At 50.4% G+C, this 19,468-nt stretch overlaps 2 protein-coding genes across 5 annotated transcripts in view; one reads left to right on the top strand and one right to left on the bottom strand.

Annotated features, from left to right (window-relative positions):
* Nucleotides 1-606, bottom strand: part of ESRRG (estrogen related receptor gamma) — a 1,000,720-nt gene extending 1,000,114 nt beyond the window's left edge. For 3 of the 4 annotated variants that reach the window (XM_073553347.1, XM_073553348.1, XM_073553349.1), the window contains exon 1: nucleotides 130-602. The gene's annotated coding sequence lies outside the window, so the exon portion shown is untranslated. Of the gene's footprint in view, nucleotides 1-129 lie in introns of all 4 variants that reach the window. The other variant, XM_073553352.1, reaches the window with a different exon arrangement.
* A 9,759-nt stretch (nucleotides 607-10,365) lies between these two features.
* Nucleotides 10,366-19,468, top strand: part of LOC141056883 (uncharacterized) — an 85,558-nt gene continuing 76,455 nt past the window's right edge. The window contains exon 1 of the mRNA XM_073553327.1: nucleotides 10,366-10,594. Coding sequence (XP_073409428.1) covers nucleotides 10,366-10,594 — 229 coding nt within the window. The remainder of the gene's footprint in view (nucleotides 10,595-19,468) is intronic.

The following is a 19,468-nucleotide window of genomic DNA, read 5'->3' as shown; positions in this document are numbered from 1 at the left end:
CGCTAGGGCATTCTTTTCTATAGGAATAAGGATAAGATGGGATTGGGGGGGACGTAATAGGATGAAGATATTGGCCCCCTCCCCGCACCCCCTTGTGCACTATGGAGAGGAGATGGAAGGAGACAGTACCTGGTGGGAAGCAGTCAGGTAGCCGGTTGGGTGATATTGATAGTAAACCATGCAGGAGCACTGAGCGCACGCACGCCTCCTCTCACCGGCTCCCACGACCTCCACTTGGGAGGGGTGCTTGGTCCTCCTCCACTGATGGGGGGCGCCGGGTTGTCCATAGGGCCGGCTCTTCCATTAGGCAAAATTAGGCATTGGTGTAAAGATGGGGGGACGAGGACGGCGCAAGATCAGGAGGGAGCAGAGATGCGGAGAGTTAAAGAGCCGTGCCGTGATCAGCTCTTTCATTTGCGGCGTGCCTCTTTCAGCAGCGGGAGGAGGGGGAAATGGGAAATTCATCGCCTCGGAGTCTATGCGGAAGGCTACAGTTTCACATGGTGCATAAGTTCGTTTTTGCAGGGACCCCCCCTCTGATCACACATGGATTATTAGGATTATGAGCGCGTCTCGCTCGCCTGCCAAGCGCAGGGAGTATAGTCGGTGCTGCACGCTTCCTGTCCTGTGTATTGACGAGACAGGGAACACGCGTCGTGGCGCTGACCCGGCTGCAAGAGAGAGATGAATCCAGCCAGGCTCCACATAATAGCATTCCTTCCGGCGGTCATAATCGCATCTTAATTAGGTTTCGACGGTGGAGCTAGCACTTCACCGGCACGAGACGAGTCCTGCTTAACCATTTCACGACCTCCTCATTCCCCAATCTCTAGCTGCTCCAGGCGAATAAGGGACTGAGACTTCGAAGGCTGCACGTGTTGGAACCTTTCGGCTCGGTGCAGACGCAGATTTTTTCGTTAGGTGCTCAAAGCCTACGAGATTTTCAAGTACGAACTGCTTTAGGAAAACGCTCCTTTTTTGGGGGAAGTTTCTGTAGATTTTCCCACGTGCAAAAATGCTTCCCCCTGCCCCCCCTCCCCGATTGTTTCTTTTCTGTAAAATACACAACAGCAAACTGAACTGATTATTGCGTTTTTGGCTAAATTTTTTGGTAATTTTCCTCCTTTTTTATGCATTTTCCCCCTTTTTATTCATTTCCTCCTTTTTTATGCATTTTCCCCCTTTTTTTATGCATTTTTAGTGCAGATTTGAAGTAGTGCTTCATTTAGTACAGAAACACTTGAAGGTTATGTGGCAGATTTTGCCCAAAACCCAACTAAAAAAGTGCAGCCACAAAATGAGTATAGTGCACAGCAATGTTAAAACGACACCGCAGTGCACATAGTCCGTCTTTTGTCACTTTTTTGAAGCGCTCGTGCAGACGACCGTATATTTGGTCAGTGATCGACCCAACAAAACATTGGATCGCACTCGAACCAATGTTATTCAACATGGCGTGCAAATGACAGAAAAAAAACGCAGCGTAAACAATTTGCGTCAGATATTCAGATCACACTCGGCCTTGGAAGTCAATGAGTCTGTGGAAAAGATTGGACTGCACTCGGATGACATATGATTGCAGTCCCATTTCTGCACATGGACACAATGGAGAAGATGGAGACATTTTTTTCTCCATCTTTTCATTTGAGAGGATCTGTGACCAGGCGTAACCTCGATGACGTCACCACCAGTCACTGAGGCTGCGCTCGCAGCAGCTCACTCACCAATGATTCTCAGCTTGGATGGTCGCATCTTGGCACCATCCAGGTTGAAAACTATTTCTCCCCCAGACATGGATTATGGCATTAGACAGAACGACGGAAGGGTATGGTATATTGTTGTTTTATTATTTTAGTTTTATTACAGGAGATCAAGGGCTTTGGTGAAATTAGGCGAGGTTGTAAGTATGGTTTAATTAAGATTATTAAAGGAGTCTGTGTCATTCTTTCAATTGAAAGGTGTCTGAGTTTTCTTATATTGTGACTATGGGGTTAGTAATGAGGGTGTCTTAGGCTGGTTTCACATTTGCGTTTTTTTTCGCGGTAATTTAGCGCTAAATAGCGCATGCGTTTTTTTTTCCTATACTTTGTATGGGATGCGCTTATGTGCACATACACATGCGTTTGTACGCGTTTTACCGCGCATGCGTTTTTTTGCGGTATGCGCTCGGGCGCACAAAATGCAACTTGTTGCATTTTTTGTGCATCCGATTTGCCTCAAAAAAACGCATGCGCGCGCAATGCGTTTTTTTACAGCAAGACACCCATTATAAGTCTATGGTGAGCATATGTGTGCATTGGCATGCTTATGTATGCGTTTTTTTGCACATGCGTTTTTTTTTTTACCATTAGTTTAGACAATGGAATTTAGGGGTTTGGGTAAAGTTAGGGTTAGTTAAGGGGGTTTAGGGTTAGGGTTAGGGTCACGGTTAGGGTCAGGGTTAGGGTTAAGTATGGTTTGGTTAAGGGTTAGGGTCAGGGTTAGGGTTAGGGTTAGGGTCAGGGTCAGGGTCAGGGTTAGGGTTAAGTATGGTTTGGTTAAGGGTTAGGGTCAGGGTTAGGGTTAGGGTTAGGGTCAGGGTTAGGGTTAGGGTTAAGGTTAAGTATGGTTTGGTTAAGGGTTAGGGTCAGGGTTAGGGTTAAGTATGGTTTGGTTAAGGGTTAGGGTTAGGGTTAGGGTTAGGGTCAGGGTTAGGGTTAGGGTTAGGGTCAGGGTTAGGGTTAGTAAAGTCATGGTTTGGGTTAGTGTGAGGGGCCACCTAATGTTGGAAAAAAACGCAAACGCGGTAAAAACGCACTAAAAACGCATACAAACGCATAAAAACGCTGCGTTTTTTTCATGCATGCTCATAAAAATGCTTGAAAAAAACGCAGCAGTTGTATGCTTTTGTATGCGTTTTTCAATGCGTTTTTTTGCGGGAAAAACGCGCTGCAAAAAAAAGCAAGTGTGAAACAGGCCTTACTGACGCCTCTCCATTACTAACCTTGGGGCTTGATATCACCTGACAATAAAAAGGTGACAGCAAATCCCCCAACTATCACCTCACTTGCTGCCGCCACAGGACAAGTGGGAAGAGCCGGGCAAAGCGCCAGAATTGGCGCATCTAATAGATGTGCCTTTTCTGGGCAGCTGTGGGCTGCTAATTTTAGGCTGGGGGGGCCATATCCATGGCCCCTTACCAGCCTGAAAATATCAGCCCCCAGCTGTGAGCTTTAGCAAGGCTGGTTGTCAAAAATGGGGGGGACCCCACACCATTTTTCTTATTTATTTAAATAATTTAAAAAAACTGCGTGGGGTCCCCTCTATTCTTGATAACTAGCCATGCTGAAGCTGACAGCTGAGAGCTGCAGCCCCTAGCTGTGAGTTTTGCCTGGCTGGTTAGCATTAATGCAGGGAACCCACGCCATTTTTTCTTTAATTTTTAATTTACAGTGCAGGAGCAGCTGATGAATACTCCCATACACCGCTCCTGCTCTCACTGTAATTAGCGATAGCAGGTGTCGGATGATGGGATCAGTAGTCCCATCAGCTGACACCAGTGACCGGAGGTATGCTTTATACCTCCGATCACAGCTGAGCGCTAACACTGTCTTTTGACAATGTGTGAACCACGGCTCTCTGACCGGCAGGGATGATTTCATCACCGATCAGAAGCGGTGCTTGCCGCTCTGTCAAGCACAGGACAGCGTGGCAAACCCTGGATGTTCGGGCCCCCCATTCAAGTGAATGGGGTCCGAGTTCGGGTCCGGGTACTGTTCTGGTACCCGAACCTAACTTTTTGTAACTGTTCGACCGAATCCGCTGGACCCGAACATCCAGGTGTCCGCCCATCTCTATACAGGATGTAACTCAGGATCAGTACAGGATCTGTAATGTAATGTATGTACACAGTGACTGCACCAGCAGAATAGTGAGTGCAGCTCTGGGGTATAATACAGGATGTATCTCAGGATCAGTAATGTAATGTATGTACACAGTGACTGCACCAGCAGAATAGTGAGTGCAGCTCTGGAATATAATACAGGATGTAACTGAGGATCAGTAATGTAATGTATGTACACAGTGACTGCACCAGCAGAATAGTGAGTGCAGCTCTGGAGTATAATACAGGATGTAACTCAGGATCAGTACAGGATCAGTGTCACGCGGCGGCTGTCGCGGACTTCCTCTCTTACCTCCCTCCGGCCCCGGCTCACCCGCTCTCCGGGGGCCACCTCTCTGCCGCACCGGCCGCTGCGGGTCTCGGCGCGGTCTCTCCCGGCCTCCCGTCCACGGCCCACGATCGCCTCTGTCCAGCCCCCTGGTGCGCGCTCCCGCTCCTCCTCCTCCTCGGCGGGTGCGTCTCCTCGCTATGGCCGGGCGCGCGCTCTCCCCCAGGTCCTCAGTTCCACCTGAGGACGCGCGTCTCCTCCTCCAGCTGGAGGTCATGACCTGGAAGGCCTTCTCTCTCCCTATATCAGGCCGCCTCCTTCTGGAGGCGATGCCTGACTATCACTAGAACTTGCTAGTGACTCTGGCCGCTCTCCTAGTGCTCCCCTGCCTTCTCCCGTGCATTTACCTAGTTCCTCTTGTGCTTCCTCTCCTAGGTTCTGTGGCTTCGGTCCTCGTCCGTGTCCCTCCTGTGTCTTCAAGCCTTGCCATCCCTCCTGTCTCGCCAAGACGTGCCGTCTCTCCTGTGTCTCCGAGCCGTGTCGTCTGTCCAGTGCCTGCTCTTTGGATCTACCTGTCTGTCCGCTCTGACTTTCCCGGGTACCGGCTACCGTGGTGATAGTTACCCGTGGGCCTGCCCCATACACTCCCTGTATAGGGGGTGGTCCACCTGGTCAGCTCGCCCTCGGGAGGTTCGTTGCCACGGTCTAGTGGGTCCACCCCAGGAGTACCTTACAGTATAGTCAGGCCATGGATCCCGCTGGTACCTCGACCCCGACCCAAAAGGAACTTTTGTTCCTTCATGAGAACCAGGCGAGGATCATGTCGTTCCTCAAATCGATGGAGTCCCGACTTTCCTCTTTGCAGACCTCCGATCCGGGAATTGCCTCCCAGATTTCCGGCCTGCAGCAGGAACTGGCCCAGCAGCGCGACACCCAGGCCCATATTTTGAACTACATTGCCTCTGTAGATAACCGCTTACTAGCCCTACAGGCGGCAGCCGCAGTTCCGGCACCTGTGGCAGTTCCACACTCCTCTCCCCGGTTGGCCAAACCCCCACGTTATAGCGGAGATCCCAAACTCTGTCGGGGGTTCATCAACCAGTGCCAGTTGCATTTCGAGTTGGCTCCCCTACAGTATCCCTCCGACCGGGCCAAAGTGGCTTTTATGATTTCCCACTTTGAGGGTGAGGCACTGGCCTGGGTGAATCCCTTGTGGGAACGCGATGACCCAATAGTCTCCCAGCTCGCAACTTTCTTGGAGACCTTTCGTAAGGTCTTCGATGAGCCCGGTCGCCTGGTCTCTGCTACCGAGTCTTTATTCTGCCATCGCCAGGGTACCCTCTCGGTAGGACAGTACGTCATCCAGTTCCGTACGTTATCCTCGGAGCTGGGGTGGAACAATGAGGCCCTGGTTGGGGCTTTTTGGCGAGGCTTATCGTCCCGAATCAAGGACGAGCTGGCAGGCCGGGATACACCCACGACTTTGGAGGACCTCATCTTGCTGGCAACACGAGTTGATCTGCGTTTCCGGGAGCGTTCCCGCGAGATCGCCAGGGAGAGAAGGCCCAATCGTTTTTCTCCTCCTACACACAGCCCACCACGCTCACGGTCCTCCGCCGCAGCCGCAGCTCCCGAACCCATGCAACTGGACCGACTAAGGCCCGCGGAGCTTCGCCGCCAGGACAGACTCGCTCATGGCCTTTGTCTCTATTGTGGCAGCGCCTCCCATCTCCTGCGTTCCTGTCCTGTGAGGCCGGGAAACTCCTCCGCCTAGGACAGGTAAGAGAGGCCTCCCTAGGTGTCACTGACACCTCTCTACCCTTGACCCTTTCTGTTGTGTTTTTCCTGGGCTCCAAACGTTTTTCGGAGTTAGCCTATATTGATTCGGGGGCTGCGGGAAACTTCATCCAACTCGAGGCGGTGAAGAGATTAGAGATACCTGTCAGGTCCTTGGAGGTTCCCCGGCAGTTAGCCTCTGTCGACGGTGCTCCCTTGCGCGAAGCCGTTACACTGGTCACTGAAGAGCTGGAGTTACAGATCGGGGTCTTGCACCGTGAAAAGATAACCTTCTTCGTGCTGCCGTCTTTGTCCCACACCGTGCTTCTGGGTCTTCCGTGGTTGCGGATGCATGAACCTGTTCTGGATTGGCGGTCCGGAGACATCCTTCGCTGGGGCCGTTTCTGCCAAACCAGATGTCTCCGCCCAGTACGACCCCTCAAATGCTCGTCTCCTGTCTCGGGCCCTGCGGAGTTGCCTTCGGCTTACTGGGCCTTCGCGGACGTCTTCGATAAAAAGGAAGCGGAGGTCCTCCCTCCGCACTGGCAATATGATTGTCCCATCGAGCTTGTTCCTGGCTCGACTCCGCCCCGAGGGCGGATCTATCCGTTGAGTCCACTCGAGTCCCAGGCCATGACCGAATATGTACAGGAGAATTTGGCAAGGGGCTTCATCCGAAAGTCTTCTTCCCCTGCTGGAGCTGGCTTCTTTTTTGTCAAGAAGAAAGATGGGTCCCTGCGCCCCTGTATTGACTATCGTGGTCTCAACGAGATTACCGTTAAGAATAGATATCCGCTACCTCTCATCCCCGAGTTGTTCGACCGGCTACGTGGGGCACGAATCTTTTCTAAATTGGATCTCTGTGGAGCCTACAATCTCATCCGTATTCGCTCTGGAGATGAGTGGAAGACCGCCTTCAACACCAGAGATGGACACTATGAGTATCTCGTCATGCCCTTTGGGTTATGCAACGCTCCCGCAGTCTTTCAGGAATTTGTGAACGACGTCTTCCGAGACCTTCTGTATTCCTGCGTGGTTGTGTACCTTGACGATATCCTGGTCTTCTCTCCTGATCTGTCCACCCATAGAAGAGATGTCCGCCGCGTGCTGTTCCGTTTGAGGGAGAATCGTCTGTACGCCAAGTTGGAGAAGTGTGCCTTTGAGCAGTCCTCTCTTCCATTTCTGGGCTATATCATCTCCGACTCTGGTCTGCGTATGGATCCTGAGAAGGTTTCGGCCGTGCTTAACTGGCCACGTCCTCAAGGGGTGAAAGCCATTCAGCGTTTTCTCGGCTTCGCAAACTACTACCGGCAGTTCATCTCCCATTTCTCCTCTTTGACTGGCGCTATCTCATCTTTGATCCGTAAGGGAGCCAACCCACACGTCTGGACCCCTGAAGCAGAAGAAGCCTTTCTATCTCTGAAACGTGCCTTTGCCACGGCCCCCGTACTCCATCGCCCTGAGGTCAACAAACCATTCGTCCTTGAGGTAGATGCATCCGCAACTGGAGCCGGAGCTGTTTTGTCTCAGAGGTCCTCCTCCGGCAGGCTCGTTACGTGCGGTTTCTTTTCAAAATCTTTCTCCACCCCAGAGCGGAATTATTCCATCGGAGACCGAGAACTGCTTGCCATCAAGTTAGCCCTAGAAGAGTGGAGGTACTTATTGGAGGGCGCCGCACATCCCTTCACAATCTACACAGACCATAAGAATCTGGCGTACCTGCGGTCTGCACAAAGACTCAACCCTCGGCAGGCCAGGTGGTCTCTGTTCTTCAGCCGATTCGATTTTGACCTGCATTTTCGTCCAGGCAACAAGAACCTCAAAGCCGACGCCTTGTCCAGGTCCTCTCTTTCCACGGATGTCGAGGAGGAACCTGCACATATCTTGGACCCATCCAGGTTCATCACCGTGGCACCGCTTTCTCTCCTCGCTACCCCAACTGGCAAGACTTTTGTTTCTGAGAGGGACCGAAGACGAATCCTCCACTGGGGCCATGCTTCTAAACTGGCGGGTCATCTCGGCCATAAAAAGACACTTCTTCTGGTGTCCCGCTATTACTGGTGGCCGACCCTTTCCCAAGATGTCCGGGATTTCGTCGCCTCCTGTCTCTCGTGTGCCAAAATCAAGGTGCCTCGGCAGCTGCCTTCTGGTCTTCTACATCCACTTCCAGTACCCTCGTCGCCTTGGCAACACATTGCCATGGACTTTATTACGGACCTACCCTCCTCTGCCAAGTGTACTGTCGTCTTAGTGGTAGTAGATAGATTCTCTAAAATGGCCCACTTCATCCCTTTGCCTGGCTTGCCATCGGCTTCCGCCTTGGCGAAGATTTTCGTCCAGCACATCTTTCGTCTCCATGGACTGCCCCAACATATTGTCTCGGACAGAGGAGTCCAATTCACCTCTCGCTTCTGGAGAGCTCTATGCAAATCGATGGATGTCACCCTTGACTTCTCCTCATCTTATCATCCACAGTCCAACGGTCAGGCAGAACGGACGAATCAGAGTTTGGTGAACTACCTCCGGCACTTTTCTAATATCCACCAGAACGACTGGTCTGAATTACTCCCGTGGGCTGAGTTTTCCTATAATAACCACATCAGTGAATCTTCTGGCAAATCCCCGTTCTTTGTCGTCTACGGTCTACATCCTGGTGTACCTCTACCAGTTCCCCCCGCCTCGGGTGTACCGGCGGCTGATCTTCTGTCCGGCGAATTCTCCAGGATCTCGCAGGAGACCAAGACCGCTCTTGAGTTGGTGCGTAACAGGGTAAAAGGATACGCAGACAAGAGGCGCCTGGATGTCCCACCATATCACCCAGGTGATAAAGTTTGGCTAGCCTCCAAGTTTATTCGCCTCAAAGTCCCGTCCCACAAACTGGGCCCCCGCTATATTGGACCTTTTGAGGTCTTGTCCCGTATTAATGATGTCTCCTATAAATTTCGTCTTCCCGCCTCTCTCCGCATCCCTAATGCTTTCCATGTGTCTTTGCTTAAGCCAGTTATTTTCAATCGTTTCCTTTCTGAAGCTCCTCACTCACCTCCGCCTGCCGCCGCAGACGATGTATTTGAGGTGAGAGATATTTTGGCCATGAGAAAGCAAAAAGGGAAAACCTTTTTTTTGGTTGATTGGAAGGGCTTTGGTCCTGAGGAGAGATCCTGGGAGCCCCAGGAGAATATCCAAGCTCCTCGAATCCTGGCTAAATTTTTGTCCGGTCTGCGGGGGAGGGCGCGTAAGGGGGGGGTACTGTCACGCGGCGGCTGTCGCGGACTTCCTCTCTTACCTCCCTCCGGCCCCGGCTCACCCGCTCTCCGGGGGCCACCTCTCTGCCGCACCGGCCGCTGCGGGTCTCGGCGCGGTCTCTCCCGGCCTCCCGTCCACGGCCCACGATCGCCTCTGTCCAGCCCCCTGGTGCGCGCTCCCGCTCCTCCTCCTCCTCGGCGGGTGCGTCTCCTCGCTATGGCCGGGCGCGCGCTCTCCCCCACCTGAGGACGCGCGTCTCCTCCTCCAGCTGGAGGTCATGATCTGGAAGGCCTTCTCTCTCCCTATATCAGGCCGCCTCCTTCTGGAGGCGATGCCTGACTATCACTAGAACTTGCTAGTGACTCTGGCCGCTCTCCTAGTGCTCCCCTGCCTTCTCCCGTGCATTTACCTAGTTCCTCTTGTGCTTCCTCTCCTAGGTTCTGTGGCTTCGGTCCTCGTCCGTGTCCCTCCTGTGTCTTCAAGCCTTGCCATCCCTCCTGTCTCGCCAAGACGTGCCGTCTCTCCTGTGTCTCCGAGCCGTGTCGTCTGTCCAGTGCCTGCTCTTTGGATCTACCTGTCTGTCCGCTCTGACTTTCCCGGGTACCGGCTACCGTGGTGATAGTTACCCGTGGGCCTGCCCCATACACTCCCTGTATAGGGGGTGGTCCACCTGGTCAGCTCGCCCTCGGGAGGTTCGTTGCCATGGTCTAGTGGGTCCACCCCAGGAGTACCTTACAATCAGTAATGTATGTACACAGTGAGTCCTCCAGCAGAATAGTGAGTGCAGCTCTGGGGTATAATACAGGGTGTAACTCAGGATCAGTACAGGATCAGTAATGTACATAGTGACTCTACCAGCAGAATAGTGAGTGCAGCTCTGGAGTATAATACAGGCTATAACTCAGGATCAGTACAGGATCAGTAATGTAATGTAACTACACAGTGACTGCACCAGCAGAATAGTGAGTGCAGCTCTGTTGCAGCTGAGCTCCTAAGCTCCAGAGAAACCACCTCTCCAACCAGGGACTTGCTCTCTCTCCTATCCAGGGAGGAAGTGGGTTTCCTAGGATGAGTAAAGGAGCCAAGTCCTAGGCTTCTGTTTCCTGGGCCAGACCAGCGGTGAGCAGTAGAAGCCAGCAACTGACCTGCACATCAGAGCATTCGAGGGTGAGACGCTCCACCAGGAGTCGCAACAATGTGGCTCCTATTCCCCCGGGTCTGTAGAGACTCAGAGAAGCTGCAAGACTTCCAACATAGAGGAGAAACCTGCGAGCAAGATGGAGGTCCTTCTAGAGGAAAGCTGATTGCTCACCGAGGTGAGGCTGACCTCACTGAGGAAGGTTTTGGGCTGCAGAGATCCCAGGAGTCTGTGTCCACCTATGGCTCCCGGGTCATGAGCAACCTTTATGAGTATGAAGAGGCGAGTAAGACCATCAGGAGGCTCCAGGAGGAGCTGCGCTGCACAAGCATCAAAGCTGCAGGTTCCTCCAAACCCAGGAAGACGCAATTCCAGGCACAGGTAAAGAGGCTTAAACTTGAAATCAATGAGTTGGAAGTAAGAAAAGCGTTTATCAGAGAGAAAAGTGGACCATTTAAAGAAAAACTGTTGAATGAAGTCTGATTCAGAGAAATGTCTGATAACAGAGAGCAAGGCAGATTGGGCTGAAGTCTGAGAGCCAGGTGGACGATGATAAGGAGGATGATGACCAACAGAAAGTCCCACCTGGCAGCCTGCAAAGTCACCCGCAGGCCACGTGCAGCGAGCTCCCTGTAGGACAGGTGACATTGACATCTGGAAACAGTTCTGCTGGCTCTGGGGAGAACAGTGACAACAGCGGCCAGGGAGGGGTATTAATGGTGCAGATAAAGCTCCTGGAGTCCCCACTGTGCCTTCAGAACTTCCATCTTGATGATGATTTACCAGAGGAGGCACCTGGGGGCCAGAAGAAAAAAAACAAAGAAGACCACCAAGCCAAAGCTCCAGGAAGCAGTAAGGCTAGTTTCACACTAGTGTTTCCTGGAGCTGCAGAGGGATGCACACGGCCGCCATGAAGCTCCGCCCATGGCCACACCTTCTCTGGTCAGCTCCGCCTATGGGCGCATGACGCTGCATGCGCCCTGCATACCCTATCTTTAGCATTGGGTACGCAGGCCATGCGCAGGTATGCGTTGGCCGGCACATGCATCCTTTTTACGGTGCGCCAACCTGCGCCAAACGCACCGTGTACAATCAGGTATAATCTATGGAGCAGCATATGGGGGCATAATCTATGGAGCATTTTATGGGGCAGCATATGGGAGCATAATGTATGGAGCATCTTATGTAGCAGCATATGGGGGCATAATCTATGGAGCATCTTATGGGGCAGCATATGGGGGCATAATCTATAGAGCAGCATATGGGGCATAATCTATGGAGCATCTCATGGAGGCAGCAGATGGGGGCATAATCTATGGAGCATCTTAGGGGACAGCATATGGGGGCTTAATATATGAAGCATCTTATGGGGGCAACATATGGGGGAATAATCTATGGAGAATCTTATGGGGGCATAATCTATGGAGCATCTTATGGGGGCATAATCGATGGAGCATCTTATGGGTCAGTGTTACGGTTCTGCAGCACAGGACTAGGGTAGAAGAGGGAAAACTGATCCTGCACTACAACTAGGCTGATACCCTATGATGAAGTGGGCGACCCATTCCTGCGAATAGAACCACCGTCGATCCTAGGTTAGTCTCAAGCGAAGACCTATAGATAGGGGGAAGGGGGTCCCTGAAAGATCTAAGGACTGGATACAAAAATGAGTCACCTCCTAATAGAAAACAAAGAGAAGGCTGAGGAAACAAACTGACAACAGAAACTAAACTAGCAGAACCAGAGATCCCAGCACTGCACTAATTAAACAAACAGAAGATAAAGCAAAGCTCCAAGCCAGGACTCAAGCAGAATAACACTGTTGTCCAGCAAGGAATGGGAGACAGGAGCAGGTTAATAAAGGGTGATACAATCAACTGACCCAAGACAAACCCAGCACCAGAGGAAAAAGACCAGCAGCCAGAACACTACAAGAAAATGGCTGATAGTCACAAACTGAACAGATTCTAACAGGCAGCATATGGGGGCATAACCTATGGAGCATCTTATGGGGGCAGCATATGGGGGCATAATATATGGAGCATCTTATGGGGGCAGCATATGGGGGCATAATCTAAGGAGCATCTTATGGGGGCAGCATATGGGGGCATAATCTATGGAGCATCTTATGGGGGCATAATCTATGGAGCATCTTCTGGGGCAGCATATGGGGGAATAATATATGGAGCATCTTATGGAGGCAGCATATGGGGGCATAATCTATGGAGCATCTTATGGGGGCAGCACATGGGAGCATAATATATGGAGGATCTTAAGGGGCAGCATATGGGGCATAATCTATGGAGCATTTTATGGGGCCATCAACCTTTATGGAGCAGTATCTATTTTTATTTTTGAAATTTACCAGTAGCTGCTGCATTTTCCACCCTAGGCTTATATGCGAGTCAATAAGTTTTCCCAATTTTTTGTGGCAAAATTGGGGGGGGGGGTCGGCTTATACTTGGGTCGGCTTATACACGAGTATATACGGTAAGTAAAAAATCAATTGCATTGAATAATTAACATAATTAACATAGGGTACTTAGTAAACACTGTTTTTGATCAAAAAAGCATAAGCCCTGAGTCGGCTGTAGGGTCAGCTCATTGTATTAGCCCCGTTGCAAAGCCCAGCATGGGTTCTGCTGTGGATCCGGTGCAAAGGTGCGGGGAGATAACAGTGCACAGTAGTGAGGCACAGAGCTCCATCTCTGCTTCTAGTAGCAGGAACGTAGCAGGAGGTGCAACAGCTGAGAGTCTGGCAGTGAGGGTGGCCCGTTGGTGTGCGAACGGTCAGGTCATGATACTGTGGTGCACTCCTCAGTGAGAGGAGGGAGTGGCCCAGTGTCCAGGGGCAGCTCCGGTAGCCTCAGCGCCCCTGAATGCTGTTCCCGCTGATCACTTAGTTGAGAATTAGCGGCAGTGTGAGGGGGTGGCCGTGGCTGGGAATTCCGCTCCTCTCAGTCCTATTTTGTGTTGGCGCAGCTGGTCAGCAAGATCCTGATACTAAGGATACTAGGGTGTCCTCCTCGTTTCCCGGCTCTGGGGACAACATGTTGCAGCGGCGTCTACTGGATGCTCTAAAGAAGTGGGGAGATCACTAAGGGTAGAGGGTGGAGAGGTTGATACATTCTTCTGGATAGAGAGGCATGGCCTTGGGGCATTTCAAAAGCAAAAAACGGGATACAGTGTGGTCCCTCCCAACAGCCGCGCCGGGTAGTGTGGGTAGGAATATGGTCCGTCTTCGTTGGAGGGGCAGTGATGCATGTCCTCCAAGTTCTAAGGTTGTGAAGCTCCTATTGAAGATGGGCCTCAAGGCGATTGACATCTACACCTTGATACATCCCTATTCCACGCCTGAGTTTGATGTCAGCTTTGTTCGGCCAGAGGGGCTTGAGCTCTTCTGGTCGAATTATGAGTTGGTAAAAAAGGAGCCCAGCTGGTGAGACTTTGCCATTCAGGGGGTGTTTCACCAAAACCAAGTCAAGAAAGTGACCGTGATGACTTGTAACGAGTCACTTTCTTGTTATGACATCATGACGTGGCTTGGCTGATATGGAGATGTGGTGGAGATGCCAAAGAAAAATCATAACAAGTTTGGTATCTGGTCAAGGTAAAACTTAAGCATTCAGGTGATACGGTTGCCCACATTCCATCATCTGCTTTCCTGGGTAGGGATTGTACCCTGGTCTTCTACCAGGGGCAACCTAAACTCTGTCACAGGTGTGGCGACCCCACACACTTCATTGCAAACTGCATTGTGCAGAAAAGTGCATTATGTGGGGATATTGGCCACCTTGCTGCATCTTGTGTGGATATTAGATGCCACCTGTGTGGTGAGTTAGGTCACCCGTTCAGCCGTTGTCCTCGCTCCTTTGCTAATGCAGTCGTGACCCCATGGGAGAAAGCCATGAGGCTGATTCTGCTGGGGAAGGGACTATTATGGGTGAGGAAGCTGAGGTGCCAAGAAGGAAAAGCAATAATAAAAAGACACCTGCCCAACTGAGGCATCTAGACAAGCACAGACAGGAGAGGCAGCAGGGTGAGCCTCGGACTACTGGGGCGGCCCCTGTCCTGGATGCATGTCTTGCTGAGGCCCTCAGGGATGATGAGTTGGATGAGGAGGTCAGGAGGATAAACAGGGAGGAATGCGCCACTTTCTCGGCGTCCTGCCATTATGAAAGTATGGATGAGGATAAAATGTGGCTAGAGGACAAGCGTAAGCTTGGCATCAAAAATAAGAGAAAGAAGGGAGATAAAACATCTCTCACTCTGACCATGGTATCTGAGGAAGGAAAAACTGACTCCCCTCTGATTGGTCTTTCTAACCGGTTTCAAGCCCTTGAGAACATCTCTTCCTCTGAGGAGGAAGCTGAGGGTAAAGTTTCAGCTTGGGTAGGGCTTACAGGGGGTGCCGAGTCTCCTTCTTCTGGAGATGTAAGGTCCTTGGAGGGAGGGACTGGCCCAAAGTCCGGAGACGAGGACGATAAAAAGAAAAAACATGAGAATGGACAAATCTGTGTCATTATAGAGGCAGAGGATAAGGGGAGTGGTAAGAAAGCTATCTAACTCAATCACCAATAATGCTAGTACCCACTCTGTTGATGCTGGATTTTTGGCCTTTGATTTTCTCAGCTGGGTTGAAGCTGACATTTTCTTTTTGCAAGAGACCAGGCTGCCTAGCACGGCAGATGTGTTTAAAGTTAAGAGGGAGTGGGCCTCCTACTGGTCTCTTGTGACCGAGCCGTATAGTGGTGTGACGGTCATTTTTACTGCACTGGTGGAATGCCGATGGGTTATTGAGCTAGAAATGAGGAGGTGCCTGATCTTAGATGTCCTCATGAAGGGACAAGAGCTCTGGCTGATTAACATCTATGGTCCCCAATCTAAGTGGGACCAAAAATGTCTCTTTATGAGGATCAAGCCCTAACTTTTTACAATTCAGCAGGTTGTCTTTGGAGGGGACTTCAACACTGTTACGAGGCCCCAAGATAGAGGAGGTTCCAGGGACAAGCTGACTTACAATAGCATCACCCCTAATAGTATAGCTAGTAAGGCTCGACTGGTGGATGTCCACATTCGGCACACCCCAGGCCACAAGGGGTTCACCTATCATAGTGGTAACTGTAGGGCCAGCATAGAAAGGTTTTGTTTAAAGGAGGAAGCTGTCTCTTCAGCAGTGTCTGTTGTTGAGGTGGAGTTCTCTGACCACTGTTTAATGGGAGGCTTTTGGAAGCACAATTCATCTCTCTTGGAAGAAGCGGAGATAAGACATTGCTTTAAGGATTTTCCTCAGAGCCAGGTACCCTTGCTGGATCTTTGTAGTAGTAAGTCAGACTGGTGGATGATGTTTAAGGAAAGGGTGGCGATATTCCACTGCCAGCTCTCAAGCCTCAGGAGTCAGAGCAGGTACCGCCTCTATTAGGGTCAAAGAAGGAAACTCGAGCATCTTGTGTCAACTGGAGATAGCTGCAAGGAGTGAAATCTTTGCTTATGAGGTGTCAGTACGATAGACACGCATCATTGGTTTTTGAGAGGAATTACGGGAAGTACCGCTTGCCCAGGCCTTACAGAAACTGCAAGATGTCAGTGAACAGTAAAGTTACAGGACTGGTCGACACTACGGGGTTCCTGAGGCGATCCAGATCAGGCATCCTAGAGGTTGTCAGATCCTTCTACTCGCACCTCTTGGGGAAGAGGGATCTTGTTTAGGATGAGATGTCGGCTTTCCTGGCTGAAGCCATCCCTGAGCTAGAGGTAGACCCCTATCTTGACGTTTTGACAGTGATGATCATGGAAGAGGAAGTTAAGTTGGCGATTGAAGTGCTTTCCCTAAAGAAATCGTTCGGTTCAGATGGCTTAACATCTGAATTCTATAAGACCTTTAAGGATGCTTTGGTACCCCTCTTGACTGAGGTATTCAATGAGTGTCTTTCCTTGGGCACTCTGCCGAAGTCAATGAGTAGATCTGCCCTGATCATCTTGTCAAAGGGTAAGGACCCATCTTGCATTGAGAATTGGTGTCCCATAGCACGTCTCAATGTAGACAGGAAGGTTCTGGCAAAGGTGCTGTTTAATCAGCTGGTGAAATTTGCACCCCGACTCCTTTTGGAGGCCCAGCATTGCTCTGTTCCAGGCCGTAGCACATTTAGTGCTGCGCTCGGTGTCCAAGTGACAGTGGAGCAGGGTAGGGCTGGTCACTGGAAGGGGTACATGCTGTCACTGGACCAGGCAAAAGCATCTGATCGGGTTAATCACGAGTACCTCTGGTCTGTCCTTCTGAGATATGGCCTGCCGGGGGGGGGTTGTTGATTGGCTTAAGGCCTTGTACGGTGGGGCAGAGAACTTCCCACTTGTGAACGGTTGGATTGGCAGCACTTTTGAGGTTGGGTCTGGTGTTCACCAGGGTTGTCCCTTGAGCCCTCTGCTGCACGTGTTTGCGATTGACCCTCTTCATAGGAGGGTGGACCGTTGACCGGGATCGGGATGGTCCGGGCAGCACCGCAAGCCACTCTGAGGGTGATGGCATATGCCGATTACGCCATTGTTATTGTTTCCTCTCATGAGGAAGCAGATTGGCTGATGTCAGAGGTAGATTGTTGCTTGGAGGCATCCGGGTAAACCTGATCAAAACTTACCTACTCCCTTTACAAATTTATCTGATCAGTGTGTGCATCTTGCCAGAGTCTCTCTGGACTCAGGTCTACAGATTGTTCTTCCAACTGTTATGGGGGAATAGACTGAACCTGGTCAAAAAGGAGGTTACTTCCCATACGAGACTAGGAAGGTTGGGTATAGTCAACCCTGTGGCTTCCTTGTGGATACCTTCATTAAGATCAACATTGCAAACCTCTGGAAAGAGAGGGCTCCTCCGTGGATATTTTCCTGTAGGGGATGATTTTAGCCTTTCTTCCAGGAAAGGGAGACAGAAGGGCAAGTGAAGGATCTTCACACACCACATGGACATCTTCCTGCTTATGCTACCTTTCTGAAGGAAATTCACTGGTGGAGTCTGGGAGTGTGGGAGATCAGGACTCTGCCAAGGAAACTCCTTGACAATAGGGTTCTGTTGATCCATTTCTAGAGGCCACTGGTGCTCAGGGATTGCCCAAGTTGGGATCTTGGGGAGGGTTTGCATCTTTAGAATTCTATCTGGATCCCCTCAAAGTTTTGGGACTTGGCTTGGCGCTGCTTCCATAGGAAACTGTGTGTGAGGGACAATCTGAAGTGTAGGAGATCTGAGGAGAGTAACTGTCCAAGGGAGCATTCTGGTACCATCCTGGGAAGCATGGACCACTTCCTGCTTCGATGTCCCTTTAATACCGAGGTGTACATCAGGGTGGGCACCTCATTGGCTGGTCTCGTCTGGCCAGTCTCTCTTATGTGAAATGGGCCTATGGAGCATTCGGAGACCTGGGAGGTCAGGACCGCTGTACCTTATTTCGAGTTAGCACAATAGTTAGGTATCACGCGTGGAATGCACGGTGCTTAGTATCGGAAAATTCTCCCAGTGGACGATGTGTTTAGGAACATACTCGGTGACCTGGTGAAGGTGCGCTCTCTTGAGTATGAGAGACTGGGCACACATAGGGCCACTCTCCTCTGGAGGGGCTTTTCTTTTAGTGTGCCCTAATCTGGTCATCTCCTTTCCTGGTGGTGGGCTGCTGCTGACACTGTAGATTTTTGTTTTGTTTGGTAATTATACAGTGATGTAGGGCTGCAGGCACCAAACTTGGGCTTTGTGATTATTGTGGTGTTTGTTTCTGTATATATTGTATATACAGTTGTGGCCAAAAGTATTGACACCCCTGCAATTCTGTCAGATAATACTCACTTTCTTCCTGAAAATGATTGCAATCACAAATTCTTTGGTATTATTATCTTCATTTAATTTGTCTTAAATGAAAAAACACAAAAGAGAATGAAGCAAAAAGCAAAACATTGATCATTTCACACAAAACTCCAAAAATGGGCCAGACAAAAGTATTGGCACACTCAGCCTAATACTTGGTTGCACAACCTTTAGTCAAAATAACTGTGACCAACCGCTTCCAGTAACCATCAATGAGTTTCTTACAATGCTCTGCTGGAATTTTAGACCATTCTTCTTTGGCAAACTGCTCCAGGTCCCTGATATATGAAGGGTGCCTTCTCCAAACTGCCATTTTTAGATCTCTCCACAGGTGTTCTATGGGATTCAGGTCTGGACTCATTGCTGGCCACCTTAGAAGTCTCCAGTGCTTTCTCTCAAACCATTTTCTAGTGCTTTTTGAAGTGTTTTGGGTCATTGTCCTGCTGGAAGACCCATGACCTCTGAGGGAGACCCAGCTTTCTCACACTGGGCCCTACATTATGCTGCAAAATTTGTTGTCTTTAGACTTCATAATGCCATGCACACGGTCAAGCAGTCCAGTGCCAGAGGCAGCAAAGCAACCCCAAAACATCAGGGAACCTCCGCCATGTTTGACTGTAGGGACCGTGTTTTTTTCTTTGAATGCCTCTTTTTTTTTCTCCTGTAAACTCTATGTTGATGCCTTTGCCCAAAAAGCTCTACTTTTGCCTCATCTGACCAGAGAACATTCTTCCAAAACGTTTTAGACTTTTTCAGGTAAGTTTTGGCAAACTCCAGCCTGGCTTTTTTATGTCTCGGGGTAAGAAGTGGCGTCTTCCTGGGTCTCCTACCATACAGTCCCTTTTCATTCAGATGCTGACGGATAGTACGGGTTGACACTGTTGTATCCTCGGACTGCAGGGCAGCTTGAACTTGTTTGGATGTTAGTCGAGGTTCTTTATCCAACATCCGCACAATCTTGTGTTAAAATCTCTTGTCAATTTTTCTTTTCCGTCCACATCTAGGGAGGTTAGCCACAGTGCCATGGGCTTTAAACTTCTTGATGACACTGCGCACGGTAGACACAGGAACATTCAGGTCTTTGGGGATGGACTTGTAGCCTTGAGATTGCTCATGCTTCCTCACAATTTGGTTTCTCAAGTCCTCAGACAGTTCTTTGGTCTTCTTTCTTTTCTCCATGCTCAATGTGGTGCACACAAGGACACAGGACAGAGGTTGAGCCAACTTTAATCCATGTCAACTGGCTGCAAGTGTGATTTAGTTATTGCCAACACCTGTTAGGTGCCACAGGTAAGTTACAGGTGCTGTTAA

The sequence above is a fragment of the Dendrobates tinctorius genome, unplaced genomic scaffold (genome assembly GCF_039654945.1).
Source record: "Dendrobates tinctorius isolate UK_male_01 unplaced genomic scaffold, ASM3965494v1 ptg000201l, whole genome shotgun sequence".
Taxonomy (NCBI): Eukaryota; Metazoa; Chordata; class Amphibia; order Anura; family Dendrobatidae; genus Dendrobates; species Dendrobates tinctorius.
Note: the sequence above shows the minus strand (reverse complement) of the source record. Positions and strands in the feature narration are given on the sequence as shown.